Raw genomic sequence first — 16844 nt, 5'->3', positions numbered from 1 at the left:
CTATTATTTAGCTTCTTCCCATACCTTGATGGAAGAAGGTAAAATTTTGTTGAAGGTGCCTACAAGTTAACATGGAATTGTAAACACCGACACTCCATGAGTGTCTTCTAGAAGCATATATTAAAAAATCCAAATTTTTTTTCACTATATTTTTCTATCTCAATGTTTTCTTAAAGCAACTCACACCACATACCACCATTTTCACATATGTAACATTCACATCTAGCACACACCTTTACTTTCTAAACAGTTTGTTAATACTACTTGCTGTCTTGGTGGCCACATTATGGAAGATTAGTTGTCAGATAGACACGGAAGAAACGATAACTTATTCGACCACCCTTTTAACCTTTCTCAAACAATCTCTTTACCTTTTAACATGTTTTACAAGGATAGGCTATGGCTTTGGAAATTGAGTTTGGGATGGGAGTTCGTGTAGGGGTAGGATACCCTACAGGTATTGAAGTGCCACGGTACTAGTAGCACACTAGCCAGCCTTCAAAGGCAAAAGCAAGGCACTTATTAGGGAAGATTAAATTCTGCTGCAGAATTTGATGTCGATCACCAAAGTGAAGCCGCATCACTCAACTAGTGCAAGTTACCCTCTGTTATCTGCAAAAGAATATTATCCTTCTACATCTTTTTTTCCAATCCTGTCCCAGCATAGTTATGGAACTTCAATTTGAAGGAGTGCATTCGAAATAAAGAGGAAGCTACAAACAAAGATCGAAGTGCCATATATAGGTGGTTCATATTTTTGGAAAATATGATTAGAATGACACATATTTCCACTTAAACTATTCACACACACCCAGCACATTTTCCAAATCTTATGTAATAGACAAGGAAAATTAATGAATGAATCCTTACCTTATCTTTCGTCACATGAAAACAAACACTACTCCTTTTCCCTGATACTTCTTGAACTTTCTCATTCACTTTTTTCCCCAACCATGGTGACTTTTGTGCCATAATGAGACTGTATGGAGTTTCTCCCTAGAGAAGAGCAGAATATAGTTTTCAAAGTGAGTATTATTACTGCGAGCACATGAAAATATCAAGTTACCTTCTTGTGACATACTATAACCTGTGATGAAGAATAATCTTCTTATAAAATTATAAATCTGATTCAGTCCTTGTAGTTCTCCTAATGTTTCAGAAGTACAGTTTCTTTCCCATAGACACTGAATTAAAGATAGTTTAAACATCAATTCCATCAAGGTACATACAAATGTGTACAGCCTCTTGTCTATCAGGGATTCACAAATTTCTTTAAGATATTCATATATTTTCCACATGTGATTATCAGACTGTTCATTCTTTCTATTTCATTTATCTTCCATCACATATTCTACATCTTAGGTGAATCACAATAAGGATGAACGATAGGACAAACACAATACATCCAGGGTTCAAACCTGGGAGCTCCAGCTTTGTAGAAGATTATGACTACATATGTTGGTGACTAGATTTCTCTTCCTAGGCTTATCTTCATGTTGAGGAGAAATCTAATCATACCTGTGGAATAATGCTTCATAAGATTGAAAGAATGACGAGAGAGGTACAAAAAACAATGGGGATGGAAGTAAATACATACATTGAAACTGAAACAAATATTTCTGAAGGAACAACATACTAGCAAGCATATATATTTATTTGTGCATATGTACGTATGTGTGTGTGTGTGTGTTTGCAACATATATATTTGTTAGTAATATTTTAAGTGGATATGTTTATATTGTTATTATTAATTATATATTTTGTTTGGCTGATGGGACGATAATACTGAACACATTCACAATCTAAGCAATTTGTGGTGATGTGATCAGCACCATGCTCTGGATATCTTTAAATTCCCCAGGTCTGGGTGAATCCCAGAGCAGCTCCATGCAGGAACATTGCTTGAAAAATTCCTACCTGAAATCACCCATCCTGGGAATCGAACCAGGGTGTCCCACATGGCAGTCAGGCACCCTACTAACTGAATCTCCACAATTCTACTTATGAACATTTTTGCTTTCAAAACCATAAGCAAGCATGAAATAACCTTGTTAAGTTAATTCATTTGAATTCCACATGTGAAACATTCATATCCAAGTGAAAACAAAGGGGGAAAAAATTCCGAACTAACCTGTCCATTTGGTATATCAAGACTAGCACCCTTTAAAACCAATGTTGACACAGCTGTATTGTTCTTTGACAATATTGCCCAATGCAGAGCAGTATTTCCATGGAACTTATCCTGTATGCTTGTGCATGCTCCAAATGTAAGCAGCAACCTCGTTGGGTCCAAACTGTAAGATTCAACATAAACAATTAGAAAATGTTTAATACTGGAGAAGCGCAAATGTGTAAATGATATATGTTTTCAGTGAACAAATAATATATTTCTCAACACTTTGTACCACATAAGAATAGATACTACAACTACCAAATGAAGAATGCCAGAAAGAACTTCACATTCAAAACTTCCAAACATTATACACTAAAAGTAATAACAAACAAGGAAAGCCATTCATGTTACCTGAATGTTAATTTCTTTACAAATTTCTTTTAAACATAATGTTTTAAATTATACTTCTAATTCTTCAAGATCAGCTTAAAGATTGAACAAAACTGGTCACAGTTTCTCACAAAGCTATGATTTTGAAAACAATGTAATCAAATATTCATCTCTATTGAAGGTATATCTCTCTCTGTTCTTATAATACAACCAAAGCGAAAATTAAAACTTTAGGAATATCGAATTTCATACCGCATAAATTTCATATAGCAAACAAGTAAACAGTTCACCCAGCTACTGACCTGGTAACCTTGAATGAACTCCACATCAATGGCGTCATACCATTGCGATCCTGCATATTAACGTTCACACCTTTCGCTACAAAATAAGCAACGATAGCCGTGTGACCAAATTGTGCGGCAAGATGGATGCAAGAACAGCCTTCTCCATCCCTCAGGGATGGGTCTGCTCCACACTGCATGAGCAAAATCACAGTGTGCAGATGTCCTTGCCTGCAGGAGGATATAAACAAATGAGGTTAGCAACAGGTACATACTCTTAAACGTATAATAAACTCACGCGTATTGTAAACTCATTTTTTTCCAATGACAAGGTTAACAGTTTGAAATATACCTGAAAATACAGTACTGCTTACACAGCTAAAAGCTACTTATGTTACAAAATAAACTTGTTGAGGTTAAGTTTATGATAAAATAAACTTCGCATTTTACACACACACACATACTTCATTACATGGTACACCAATATAAACTTGTCCAAAACATTTCCTATAATTCTCCATTCTCACTAGAGGTATAATTGAGATAATTTGCAATTCCTTCAAAAATAAATTTGAATCTATAAAACAAGTAAAAACACAAAAAAACAAGTACTGACATTCTAAAATATTAGGAATAGAACGATATGGAACTTTTACGAATACTGTTTTAAAGTACCGATAAAAAATTTGCCGATACTGATATTCTAATGATCCAATATAAAGGTACAGTCATGGACACTCCTGGGTTGTTAGGTTGATTGATTGACTGAGTTGGTGTTAAGTCCACTTTATGCACAGATAGACTAATTGGGACTTGAAAGTGGGATCCGAACCACTATGTGCAGCCACTGGGTATCGAACCCGGGACCGCTTAATTACAAGGCAACGATGCTACCACTATGCCATCGGGGAGATCTTGGGTTGTTAGGATCCCATTGAAAATGAATGGGGTTGTAACAATGCAGAACTGTTCATGACTGTGCAAGTATACCAAACGAATCTGAATAATTCATTCATCTCCTTAAGTATGAAACCAGGTGATTGCATTGTATTTTACATTAGAAAAAAGTGCAAATTTGGACATTTGTGAACTCTAGTTAATGATGCATGATAATGTAGTCTCTTGCAGTGCAAGAATTTCTTGTTAAGCAACAAATCAGGCACTTCATGTGATTTTTTTTCTACTTTTTTGTTTGGCTGAAAAAACACACTGAAAGGAAGGAACGGGGGAAAGACAGACATAGTAGGTCACAGGATAGAGGGAAGGGGCAAGAATAAACAGGTGTTGACTTCACAGCAGATGCAGCATGGTAGAGAAAAACAGTTCACGTTGAATGGAACCTGGAGGAGTGTACAGGCTGAATCCTAATTCACAGAAGAGAAAAAAAGCAATTTTCAAAATAACATTCATCATATTATTTTGTAATTCTCTAGCTAAAACAATTTAAGATTACATAGAATAAGTTATATCATACATACCTTGTAGCCCAATGTAAGGCAGTGGACATAAGCTCACCCCCTATGGCATCTATTATAGCACCTTTTGCTATGTAATACTGAACGATTTCTTTCCTGTTATTGATTGCAGCCCAATGCAGCAATGTGACATTTTCACTATCCCGCTGGTTAATGTCATAACCGCTGTCCACAAGTTCCTTGCACCTATCAAGAGCTCCATACTAGAAAAAGAAAAACATTATGAAGACAATTGAATCTACTTCACATTGGTAATGATATACAGTATGTATCAATTCTAACTGTGTAAATTCACTGAACAAATCATATGATTAGTTTCTACAAAAAGAAAAGTGTTTACACATGGTTCTTGCCCAAAAATGTTAAAGTTTCAATCCTATTTTCAAGAACTTTCTCAGGAGCTTAAAACGTTACAATGGCTTTGGGTTAAAATACGGGGAAAGGTAAAACAATTAACACATTCTGGATGAGGTACAACTACTGTCCAATAAGATGGGTAATGGGCATAGCCTGCCCTTCCCTATAAACTTGTATTGTGAATAAATGACAGGCTATAATCTCACCACGTCTCACCGCTACATGTTGTATTTTCTCCATTGCTGATTTTTACTTGTAATAGTGTCAAATTACATTGCGCTTTTGCTTATACTCTTGAGAAGAGCACTGTTATGATTTATATGCACATGTGGAAATTATTTACTAGGATTCTGCTTCAGATTTCACAGTCAAAGGCGATTTTGAATCCAAAGAGGACTTTTTCAGTTGATTTTCATTAGTTACTTCTATATTACATATCGAAAATATGTTTTCAGTAACTTTTATTACAATGTTTATTTTCTGTTTAAAAAATTGTTACAGAAAAATATTAATAAATGTAAGAAAATTTATATGAAATTTAACATATTACAGGACTGCGGAAAGAGATTGTCTTGTACATTTCAAAAACGTTTGGTACATAACAAACTTAGCAACATATATTCTATGATTTTCTGGTGTGGCAGAACCTTGCCGACTAGCATCTCCCATCTATCATCTTGCAAAAGCTGGCAGGTAGACAAAAATTGTTAGCCGCTTCTAGTTGCATTGCAAAGTATCTGTGATCTGTGACAGGTAGAGAGTTGCATTGCAAAGTATCTGTGATCTGTGACAGGTAGAGTAAGGTTCTATAGGGCCATTAGGTACAAAATCAAAATTCTGAGGGTCTCAACTTTTCAGCACTGATGATGTTATTTCATTTTCTATTATTAAAAAATATAAGTATTATTACATTGGATTGCATATAGCAGATATTTTTTTAAAATTTCAATATTTTGTCACCGACTTTGTTCCACAAAATTTGCAATAAACAAGATAAAGAAACTACAGGTAACAGATTAACTGAGAAGTTCAAAACTAGTTTAATTTCTAAGTATTATTCTATTTGCATGGAATTATAAGCAAAAATATAGCAATCTTGCAAGTTACAGTTTGCATTTGTTAGAATAAGAAATTGACAATATCAATGTCGCTGTTATTAAACCTTTCCCATGTGTGCATAAGTACAGTAGAGCGTCGATTATCCAAACGTCGGTCAACCGAACGACCGCTTAACCGAACTGTGTACTCGCTCACTTTCAGATATCTGTAATGAAAAAAGTACGTGACTTAGCTGCTCGTAAGCGTGTAGGCTTGCTTAGACAGACCAAAATAAAGGATTTTTTTTAACGTTAATTTTGTGTACTGTGTGTATTGTTCATGCAAAATGCGTATGTAATATGTACATATTTTTGTTTAATAAACTGTACCACATACTATATATTCCTACTAAAGTTGCCTTTGTACGTTACTTTGTAATACATACTTAAAGAGATGCCTGTTTTTATGAATAAATTTACTGTACAGTACTTCTTTTTGGCAAATAAACATGTACAGTTCGATTATCCGAACAAACCAGTTTTCCGAACACCCATGTCCCCCAATTACTTTGGATAATCGACGCTCTACTGTAAATATAATATAATAAAAGAGCTAAGAAGGAAGCAATAAATGTTTATGAAGGCTGCAAGTTTGAAATGCCTGGTCTAAATATTGTTCCATACAGCAAAATATGACAACTCTACCGTTAAAAAAAACCTAGTTATTGTTCTGGCAGAGTGTAATGGGTGACCCACCATTCATCTTCGCAAGTAGCCAAAAGTGGCAGAAACGTGAAATAAAATAATGAATGAATATTGATTGCTTTACAATGTATTTTCAAACCCATGAGACAAAACCCAAGATCTGTTCTTTGATGGTGGGCGTTTATAAATTGAGAAAAGATCAAGCACAAACAGGAATTTTTGGCAACCACAAAATCTTAGCATTGTTTAATGTGCTGTTCCATCAACCAAGCCATGGGTATAAAACATACAAAACACATGCACTTCAGTGTACTTCTACCCTTTGCTTCTTAATTACGGTTATTTAATTAATTTTTCTTCCATAGCTACAGAGGATGTGATAGGATATTACCTGTGTTGCCTTCACAATGTCAAATCCACTGTAATCAACCTCGGTAGTTGCATTCTTGGCCGGCTCTTGAAATATGGTGTTGGCCTCACCTCTGTGATCCTGGTCCCTTTCTGTTTTGTATAATGCACCTGGTTTGCAGGCATCCTGAAAAAAATAGATGATGTTAAAGTTATTTTTAAGTTATATTTAATCTAAGGAAATCTGAAATCAACTGTTTATTATACCAGAAATTAAACCAATTAAACCATGGATAAGCATAACGTATGTGTGTGTGTGTTTTAATTCCATTTTATGCTTGGATATGCTAAATTTAAGGCTGCTAAAACTTGCTCCATATCACTAATAACTCTACATTAAAATATACAATAGAGAATTTCTACTTGTTTCCAGTGCCAGATCTACAAATCTTGGGCCCCCGCAAAATATTACCAAATGACCCCTCTACCTACTTTCACACACACACACTCTATATACTATATATATATATATATCGTGAATCTGGACTAATGGGGGGGGGGGATTAGTTGACCGGTTTAACGAAAGTCTGGATTAACTGAAATAATAAGCATTGATATAAATATGTAACACTGCAACTTTCAGACATATCAATGCAGTATGAAGTAGCACACACTTGTTTACAGGTATATGTAAAAAAAATACTAATCCTGATTATATAAAACAGTGGCATATTGAAAACAGAATATTTTGAACTTATGCTTGACTTTTCGGAAGGGACACAAAGGTGCCTATTTTGCAATGGACTGGCTCATTGAAGAGCATGAAGACTACAGTATCCCCATGCTTCTTCCTCTATTCTCGCACATATTCATTCACAATATACCATGCGTTTTCCTTAATTCATTGTCGGTTTGAAAAAGAAAGTACTGTAATTGTAAACGCACAAGCACAAGAAAGACACTCAGTCTGAGTGATAGTCCCACATTATGGACTCTGCCCATTCAGAGCAGAATCCTGCGTAGCTTCCCACCTGTGTGTGCAAAAGTTATGTAATATGTTTAAAGTTATACATTGGGCCCCTATTGAAGGGGCCAAACGAGAACTGGAGGGGCCCAGGCCCTTATGCCACCCACCCGGTTTCGGCATCCATGGTGATGTGATATATGTAACACTGTTTTCTCACACCTGGAAATTGATACATTTGTTACAATCATGCAGTCGTAACTATTTCTGATTAAAGATAGGTAGAAGAAACCTTCACCGCTGCATTTTTGGTGAAATTCTAGCCTGATTAGATTCTAGTCTGACTACCATGCGGGAGACCCGGAGTGGGTGAATTAAGGTCGAAATTCTTTCGGCTTTGTCCCCTCATAAAGCAGCTCCAGGGCCCACCCAGCCTCAAATCAAATGGTACCCAGTGGGGGGGGGGGGTAAATGCAGCCGGAGCATGATGCTGATCACATAATCTCCAAGATGTCAGAAATTGAAAATATGTGGGGCCTACCCCCACATACCTTAAATGTACCTTCATGGCACAGTGCTATATGCACAGAAAACTTTACCTTCACCTGTACTATGTTGTATTCGTTTCTGTACCCCTGAGTAACTACATTTAATTTTTACATACGCGAACCCTCTACTATGTCAATGGCTGAGGGCCCACTAAAGACTTGCTTGTCTCCGGGCCCCCTGCACTGCAGGGTTTTGCGGCTTGTAGATCCGGCACTGCTTGTTTCCATACTTTCATGGGCAACATCATAAAATTTGCAATCATTCTGCAAATGATGGCAAAAATGTAATATCTTACCTTTTCGTTGTGGACTGGTTTGCATGAAATTTTGTTATGTTAATCACATTGTTGCTTTATCAGGAGATGGGTACAAAATGGATGACCTCATATAGACAGGTGGAATCCTGATTTTACATTTCCCTGTATTATATATTCATTCCTCAAGGTTCCAATAGAAGAATTTTATAAACTTTTTCCAGATTTTACATTTTAAGATTTTTCACCTTGTTCCCCTGAGAAATGTAAAAGTAAAGCTCCACTGTATAAGCAATGGCACGCAGTCAAGAATCCAGCTTTTTTCCAAGTTAACTCATGGCGGAGTTGTTTAACTCAGCTAGTAACTAAAGAGTGCATTAAGATATTTACACAGTAAACAATAACAATTTGCAACAATCTTAGTAGACCAACATATTACAGTTCTTGTGAGTGATCAGCTGTTGATCTGTGTTAACTATCTCAAGAACTGCAGACACACTACAGTAGAAAATTTGAGTAGTGAACATTACTATCATTTGAGTAAGTACATTTTCATTTCATATAGTATCATGTAGAATTTTCCAACCCTGATTGTGACAGGCACGAAGTTCTCAAGATCTTACTATTAGTTACAAAAAAACTCCATTGACGATAACTCACCAATGTGTTCATTATTTTGCAAGAAATAGCATCTTATTCTTCTAATTCCTGTGATAATATGCTTACATCATATCTATCATTAAAATTTTACCTGCGAGTATGAGTTGAAGAAATATCCTGAAGAAAGTGCCTGTGCTTTGTGCTGAAACATGTAGCCAGAATATTTGGTAACAATCAACTCTCTCTTTTTAGTTACTGTGACTGCTTTCATATAAGCTCCAACTTACACACACTAAATATTAATGTAATAATTGTCAACAAATGCCTCAAAATAATTCCTGGAAAAGACCCACAAGAATTCATTACTTTAGAAAAATGTTTCTGATATTTGTTCCTATAACAAATTATAACCATACCATTGATATGTTAGTTTGATGATATGATTTACTGACATTATTAAAACAAACATGAAAATATAATTCATTAAACAATTTTGAGGATATTCTGACAAGTTCATTTCTGTAGTGAAAATCATACACAAAACAAGTTCTTCACAAATCTTTATTACCAAACTGGAAGAAATCAATTTAAAAAAATGTCAAATGTATGAAAAAATTCTCAGTACATTTTCTATCCGACATATAAGGATGACAATTAACTAAACCAAACAAATTTAACTCTATTTATAGACTTAATTTGTTGTTTAATTTTGGTTAGTCAATGGTTAATAGTATGATTTAGTATAACCTCATTGGATAGACCATGAGATATACATGGGAGAGTGAAGAAAAATTTACAGGGTCCTTGTTCGGTAACCTGATGGTAAGAGACTGGTAGGAAGGCCACTATGAAGGAAGACTTCATTGTTGGAGGAATAAAATGTTTTGAAATGTCAAAGAATTAGTTAGTTAGAAAATAGATAAAATTCAAAGAAAAGTCAATACCCTAACTGTAATCCAAGCCCAGACCTTTCTGTGGTGGGATCATTTCTATTTTGTGTGTGTGGGGGGTTATTTTCTTGTTTTGCATCATTTTTATGTTTGATGATTACCCAAAAACAGTAGGAATATTATGCAATATAAGAAAATAACAAATACTGTGCAGGTTCACCTCTGAATGGACTGAAAACAATCATTTTTTAATAATTACTGACACTAAAGTTCACTAACATTACTGTTGTACACGCACACTTTATTTGTTTCAGCATCCCCAATGACATCACGATCGCCTTGTAATCAAAGGATCCTGGGTTGGATACCTGTTGGAGGCATATAGTGGCCTTGAATTATTAGGTTCACACACAGGATTTGTAGTTAAATCACAGCCTGTCAGCCCTTTCATAAGTGTTTAGTGTCTCACAGACAACCAGTATCAGAAGGACAAGTGCAAACATGTAGATGTTAACCGGGCAACAAGATTTACAAATAAATTACTTGTAGGCTGAGACGAAATAAAACATAACCACTTCCTTCTGAATATGTTGTTTTCACACAGTTTCTTGTATTACTGATTTACTTCCTGTTGGGTTACTGAACATGTTCCTTTCTTTGTTGTACAGCACATAATGTGGCTAATTGTAGCCATGTCATTTTTCCTCTATAGGTTTCCGTGGTTCGTAGGCACCATCAAAATGACATAATGTCTGCCTAGTTAGTTTCGGCCCACCCTTCTCTAATTTCTATCCTACTTCTTATACTCACGAAATAATTAGTCACGATGATTTATCTGAGGTTAACATGTTGGGGTGACGTCTAGAAATTGTTCATTAACATGTAGAAGTTGTAAAAGAAGATCTTCAATTCTTGCAATCAGACGTGACTCCCGCATTTTAACAACAGAATACTGATTAGAAGGCCAAATTTACTTAGTATACCAAATATTAATGAAATTGGAGATACTATCAGTAATACTTTGAACTAGTCAAAACCGATTTCTTCATTTTTACAGAAGAAACTACTTACGCAAATCACTTTCTGTAGTGTAGTATTTTCTGTCATCGTTTCATCTTTTTTAGCGATAATTCATGTTTATATGTATAAAAATATCGCAATTGCCGTTCCTTCCATGTACTTCCTCTACGAGAACCAGATGTTCCGTGCATTTGATGATGTAACCCCCTGTCACTGTTTCCAACCAGCCAGTGTTTGATGCGACCCCAAATTTTATGCTTGCCTAACCTAACCTTACCGTGAATGGTTCGTGGAGCTATCCGTCAATGGTTATACGGCCCCAAATCTTAGGTATTAGCATAATTTCAAACACGGGAAAAAATAGAAAATTAATAACATGGAAGTAGGTATTTTTTTGTTTAGAAGGTTGGAAACACTGCATACCCACTCCAAATCGATAAAACACAAGCACGATGATCTAGAATGCTTGCGCCATATGGTGTGTAACGGAAGCGAAAAAAAATGACAACAATAATTACTCGTAATATGAAATATTGAAATTATATTCGTGAGAAATTCATAATTACACCTTGTAGAATGTTCCGCAATGCAGAATAAGTAGGTAGCAAAGTTAAAAAGGACGAAATAAATCAGTTATAGGTGTTTTGACTAGATCAAAGTAGTAATAATACGGTAAAAGTTTGGTATATCGGAGACACATTAAAATCTGATATTTTGTGTTTCGCATGGTTTGTACTTACCAATTGTGTATTGCGGAACATAGTTCAAGGTGCCATTATGCTTTTTACACGAAAACAAAGACAATTTTTCACATACAGTGCGATTTTTTTTATTCCTTTCTTCGCTTTTGTAACACACGTTATGGCGGGCACATTTTGATTCATGTTGTGGGTATGCAGTGTTTCCAACCTTCTTCATCGAAAAATACCTACTATCGTGTTCTTCACGTGTGAAAATTTTACATTATGCACGCGTAGCTGACGGATAGCCCCACGAACCAGTCAAGGATAGCCCCACGAACCATTATGCAGGGTAGCTGACGGATAGCTGCACGAACCATTTATATAAAGTTAGGTTAGGTTTGGTTTGGTTCAGTTAGGCAAGCTTAGTGAAAAAAAAAAGGGGTTTGCACTGACAGGGGCTTACGTCATCAAACGTACGCAGCATGCAGTTCACATAGCGAAAGCAATGGCAATTGTGCGTCGGTGAGTTATTTCTCTTGAAAAATACAGGATTTCCCAGTCAAATACATTCCACGATGAAAGAACATGCCTCGACGAATGTTGGAAAGCTTGCAGAAACTCATTTCCGTAAGTAGTTTCTTGTGTAAAAATGAAGAAATGTGTCTCCGATATACCGAACTTTTACCAAATCTCTTTTGTTGTAAAAGTGTTAAAATAGTGTAGAGGGGCGAGGGTAGGAAGTTTGGTATAACGTAGCCTCTATCATAATGCTCTAGTCACCCCAGGATGCAGTACTGGCACATGAATCCACTATTTATAAATAATCGGCTCACAAGCAATTACAATTAACTTTTCCTCTATTACACAAGGCCTAGCTCCAGACTGCACTACCGTATACTACATTCCCTAATCAGATACGCTTATATTTCTAGTTGTGATGTCACTTATGAATCACTCTCCTCTGCTTATGAATCACTCTGCCGGACAATCGTATTTAATAGGCAAAATGAGTAGTTTTCTTTTTTATTTCTACATTTAAGATTGTTTTGGAAACTCTTTTTATCCAAGAAACGTGTGAACAACCTATAAAATGCAACACACAAAGATTTGTAAAAGAGCGATATGAGGAATCGTGATAGCTTTACCCGCCCCTCTTTAACAGGTGCTGTGTTTCGACATTAACAGAAGTGTGATACATCAGAAAGAAATTTACAATATTTACGAACATGTAGGTAAATATTATTCACGATCAACTGCACACATAATCCATTAAGATACATTAAGAACGAAAAGTATTTGCATAACGCAACCAGTCCGAACCCAATAAAATCACGTGGGTATCAAGAAAGTGCCTCCCAAATTCTAACTACCAGAAAGCATGATGTGTTGAAAATTAGCCATATTTGCTATGAATTCACAATAAATATTACTTACTTGTGCCATAAAATTCACCGGATTGCATGACGGATCGTCCTCACCACCTGCCATGTTTGTTTGGTGCAGTGCTTCTGACAATTGCTAACATTTGGCCAACTATGCACCAAGTTGTTGTTGCACAAGTTTTATGTGTTTGTAGTAAACACAACACTTTATTCTAGTGCTTTTTCAGAGATAAATATATTTCCAAATTTTTCATTTTGATTATGTGAAAAATAACCCACACAGTTAATACGAACAAGTAGGAATTTATATTACTTTCAAACTGGAACTCAGTTAGCTCAAGATTATAGAACCTCGAGTAGCAGAACCATGCAACATTGCCATATTTCTAGAAGATGCAAAGATATTAGTAGGCGAATTGTCCATCAGCAGTGAGGTGCCTGATTCTGGAGCAGATGTTCTTTGCTTGAAAGAAGGCCGAGTCTGCTGCCACGCACGTGTCAGCAGTAAGAATAAGCGTCAAATTTGCTCCTGCCACGTAATTCGTCTGCTAAGAGGGGTGTTACAAATCTTAAGAACAGATGAAGACGAGAAAAATGCAGGTTTATGATTAGTGGCAATGAATGTACATGTAATTTAGAATCTTTTTCTTTAGAAAGCATTTAGTGATATTATTTTAATGCTAGCAGAACCTAACCTAACTACGAGAGCATTTATGTTTGTTATTAGAAGAATGCTAAGGGACCTAATGTTAAAACATTTTTGTGATAGTAATCGCTACAACTTCACAGTATGTGTTACAGACGTAATTGCATATATAGCATGATGAAATCACGATAAATCAAAGGCCGAGTCTGCTGCAACGCGCATCTCTTTTGAGGTTCCAGCAGAAAAACAACGTGGCAGCAGACACTACAAAAAATAAAACATGTCAAGTCCTTTTTACTTGTATATTCCATGAAATAAGGTAGAAGGAAGGAGTTTCTAGCGTATAAATAACTTCTTACATCATACCCCTATTTTCAGATGTCAGGTAACAGTGCTGGAATATAAACAATTGTTCCTCGAAGAAACGAATGTAATCATTTTAAATGCCAACAATTGAAAGTGAAGTGGAGGAATATTGACGGTTCAAATCAACATTCTTGTTTCTCAGTTCGCAGTCAGTATGTAGTGTCGGTTTCTTTTTCTGAACGCGTGTGTGGTATTAGTGTTGTGGCGAAAACGAAGTGACGTGGGGTCAGCACGTCGAACCCTCAGCCGTTATAGGAGATTTCCGAGACCGGATTACGCTACTCATTCGCAGCTCTCCAATTTCCTCACGATGGTGGGTTACCTCTGGACCTATACACAGGCCGAAAACCCAGACCCCTACATTTGGTTATTGTGCCGGTTGAACGCGGCCCGTGCAGCGGTTGGATACAAGCTGATTGTAGGCGAAGTTTGATGTGTGTAAGTCCACGTCTTAGTTTTTTAACTGTGCTGACTTTCATTTTTGGAAAATGCCAGCTGATGGCAGGCGCGTAACTAGGCTGGAACAGCTGGGGGTCGGTAAAATGGAACCCCGAGGTAAAAGGGCCCCAAAAGGCCGGAAGACTATTGAATTTCTAGACTCTTGGTTAGACTGGTCCGCTGCAGGCAGATTATAGTGACGTGAGAGGCGAGAGGCTGGTGGCTTCGTATAGATGCACGTCTGAAGCAATTATGTCACTACTTCCCACTATCCTAAGCAAGGAATGCTTGCGGGCATGGACGTCCGCAGGATTCTTTCCAGGGAGGGGCAAGGAAGGTATTTTCTTCCAGGGGGGCAAACAAGGTAAATTTTTCCCCAATAGTAGTGTTGTTCCCTCAAAAAACATTGCTTAAATTTGAATTTATCATGTTCATGCAATAATTAAGACATATAATTGTGGCTGAAATGAAATTATATGTGACAAATATATAATTTTTGGTTGACTTTCATTTTCCAGGGGAGGGCCACGGCCCCCCCTTCCGGACGCCCATGCTTGCGGGGTAAAATTATGCAAAGTTTAACACAATTAAGCTAGGATTGCAACGCTGGGCAGGAAATCGGTATTTGTACAAAAAATAACCCAACAACGTGCACCTCATGCCACTATCATACGCAGATTTTTTTTTTTTTCAGTGTTCGGTGGGAGCTGGGATTCTAAGGTTGGATATTACATAGCTGCGTTGTAGAGAAGGCGGGATATCCTACGATATACAACATTTTTTTAATTAACTACCATATTTAACCTTCGTTTTAAAAGTTGATCAAAGACAAAAATTATAATCGAGGATCATTTTATATGGAAAGTTACGTTCAGCACTTCGATTTTACCCAAGTTTTTTACTGAGTAATTAATAATATTTGTGAATGAAATAAAAGTTTGGAAATGTTTTGCAATTTATTTCAGGTTTGTTGCGAAGCTCAGTGTCTAAAAAACTTAACAAAAATAAAGTTGTATCACTTTCTAAGTATCTACAACTGCTTTCAGGCCCTTTAAAACGATTGTCCAGTTGTGAGAAAATTGTGTCTATCATCGGGTTATCATCTTGTTACTTTGAACTAGTTCTCTCTGTTGGTAAGTCTGGTCCTGAAGACTCCTCAATCTTTTGCCAGATAATTCGCTTGAAATTACCCACTTCACACTATTCGTCGCTTCTCTAAGTTATTCAAATGATTCCCGAAACTCAAGTCATTTGCAGGAGAGCTTTACTTGAGATCATATACGGCCATAATATCAAGAAATTCTGTTTGTAATGACTTAGAAGTGATATTTATCTGCTCCAACACTTTTACATTGAACCCCGGTGGAGTCATATAGGGTAACTTCGGTGAATAACGCCACCAATTGGTCATTTCGTTCTAAAACTCATACATTTTTATTGTTAGGAACATGAAACTTACATGTATAGGAGAATGAACTTTCCTTTATTGTGTAATAATAAATTATTGATTGCACTGTTATAATGAAAGCAATAAAATACTAAATTCTGTGTTAATGCAAAATGGCGTTATTTCCAGACCTGTCGGGTAATAACCAGTGGCGAAGCGTCCTATGAGGCCCGGAGGCCTGGCCCACCCTAATATATTTGTCTATTACGGATTATTTTATTACTTATAAATTTCATTAAACAACGCTTAATAAAAGAAAACTGAAATTCTAGGTCTTCCGATAATTACCGCAAGTTTGCAACCCTGCCTGGAACCGTATCTGCGCATTCAGCGAGGCCCGCCTGAGAGTGCCTCAGCTGGTCCTATAACAGCATAATTTCAGGGGCGCGTTCGCCTGTAATGTAACCTGAGAGGCCGGCCTCTTTTCTCTCTCTCACCCTCTCTCCCTGACTTCCGAAGAGTGCCGATCGTGTACGAGCGCGTGACGAAGAAGGCAGTGGACGTACAGAGCTTGTTGAGAAGCAGCGTTTCCATGAAGATTCACAGCTGTGCCGGGAGCGGAGCACACCCAGCTGCTAACATGTAGCGAAAATGTGTTGCTAACACCTCTAAGCCTGGCCTCCTAACCTATCAAGTAGGCATTATTAGAATTCCAACTGCAAATAATGCATGCAAATTGGTTACCAGTGTTAAGTTTGGTGCTTTCAGCTCTTTTGAGGAACCGCTTTTCGCGAAGTGTTAGCTGCTGGATGTGCCCCACACCAATCTCGATTCAGAGAGGGGAAAGTATTTTATTTCTTTGAGGAAAGGGATATTGAGGCGAAATTTCCTTTCATGATTAGTGACATAACTGAAAACGCGCTACTTTTAAAATGAGGCAAAGTACGTACAATGCAAACG

General features: G+C 36.7%; 1 protein-coding gene across 3 annotated transcripts in view; it reads right to left on the bottom strand.

Annotated features, from left to right (window-relative positions):
- Hip14 (palmitoyltransferase Hip14) overlaps positions 1-13177 on the bottom strand; it is a 68770-nt gene extending 55593 nt beyond the window's left edge. For 2 of the 3 annotated variants that reach the window (XM_083119048.1, XM_083119050.1), the window contains exons 1-7: positions 13100-13170; positions 9224-9410; positions 6750-6893; positions 4263-4462; positions 2806-3015; positions 2132-2294; positions 871-996 (exon numbers count right to left, since the gene is read on the bottom strand). In XM_083119048.1, coding sequence (XP_082975174.1) covers positions 871-996; positions 2132-2294; positions 2806-3015; positions 4263-4462; positions 6750-6893; positions 9224-9343 — 963 coding nt within the window. In that variant the 5' untranslated portion in view covers positions 9344-9410; positions 13100-13170. Of the gene's footprint in view, positions 1-870; positions 997-2131; positions 2295-2805; positions 3016-4262; positions 4463-6749; positions 6894-9223; positions 9411-13099 lie in introns of all 3 variants that reach the window. The other variant, XM_083119049.1, reaches the window with a different exon arrangement.
- Between the last annotated feature and the right edge of the window lie 3667 nt (positions 13178-16844).

This window comes from Lepisma saccharinum, chromosome 3, assembly GCF_977018435.1.
Source record: "Lepisma saccharinum chromosome 3, izLepSacc3.1, whole genome shotgun sequence".
Classification (NCBI taxonomy): domain Eukaryota; kingdom Metazoa; phylum Arthropoda; class Insecta; order Zygentoma; family Lepismatidae; genus Lepisma; species Lepisma saccharinum.
This window is presented reverse-complemented; position numbering and strand designations above follow the sequence as displayed.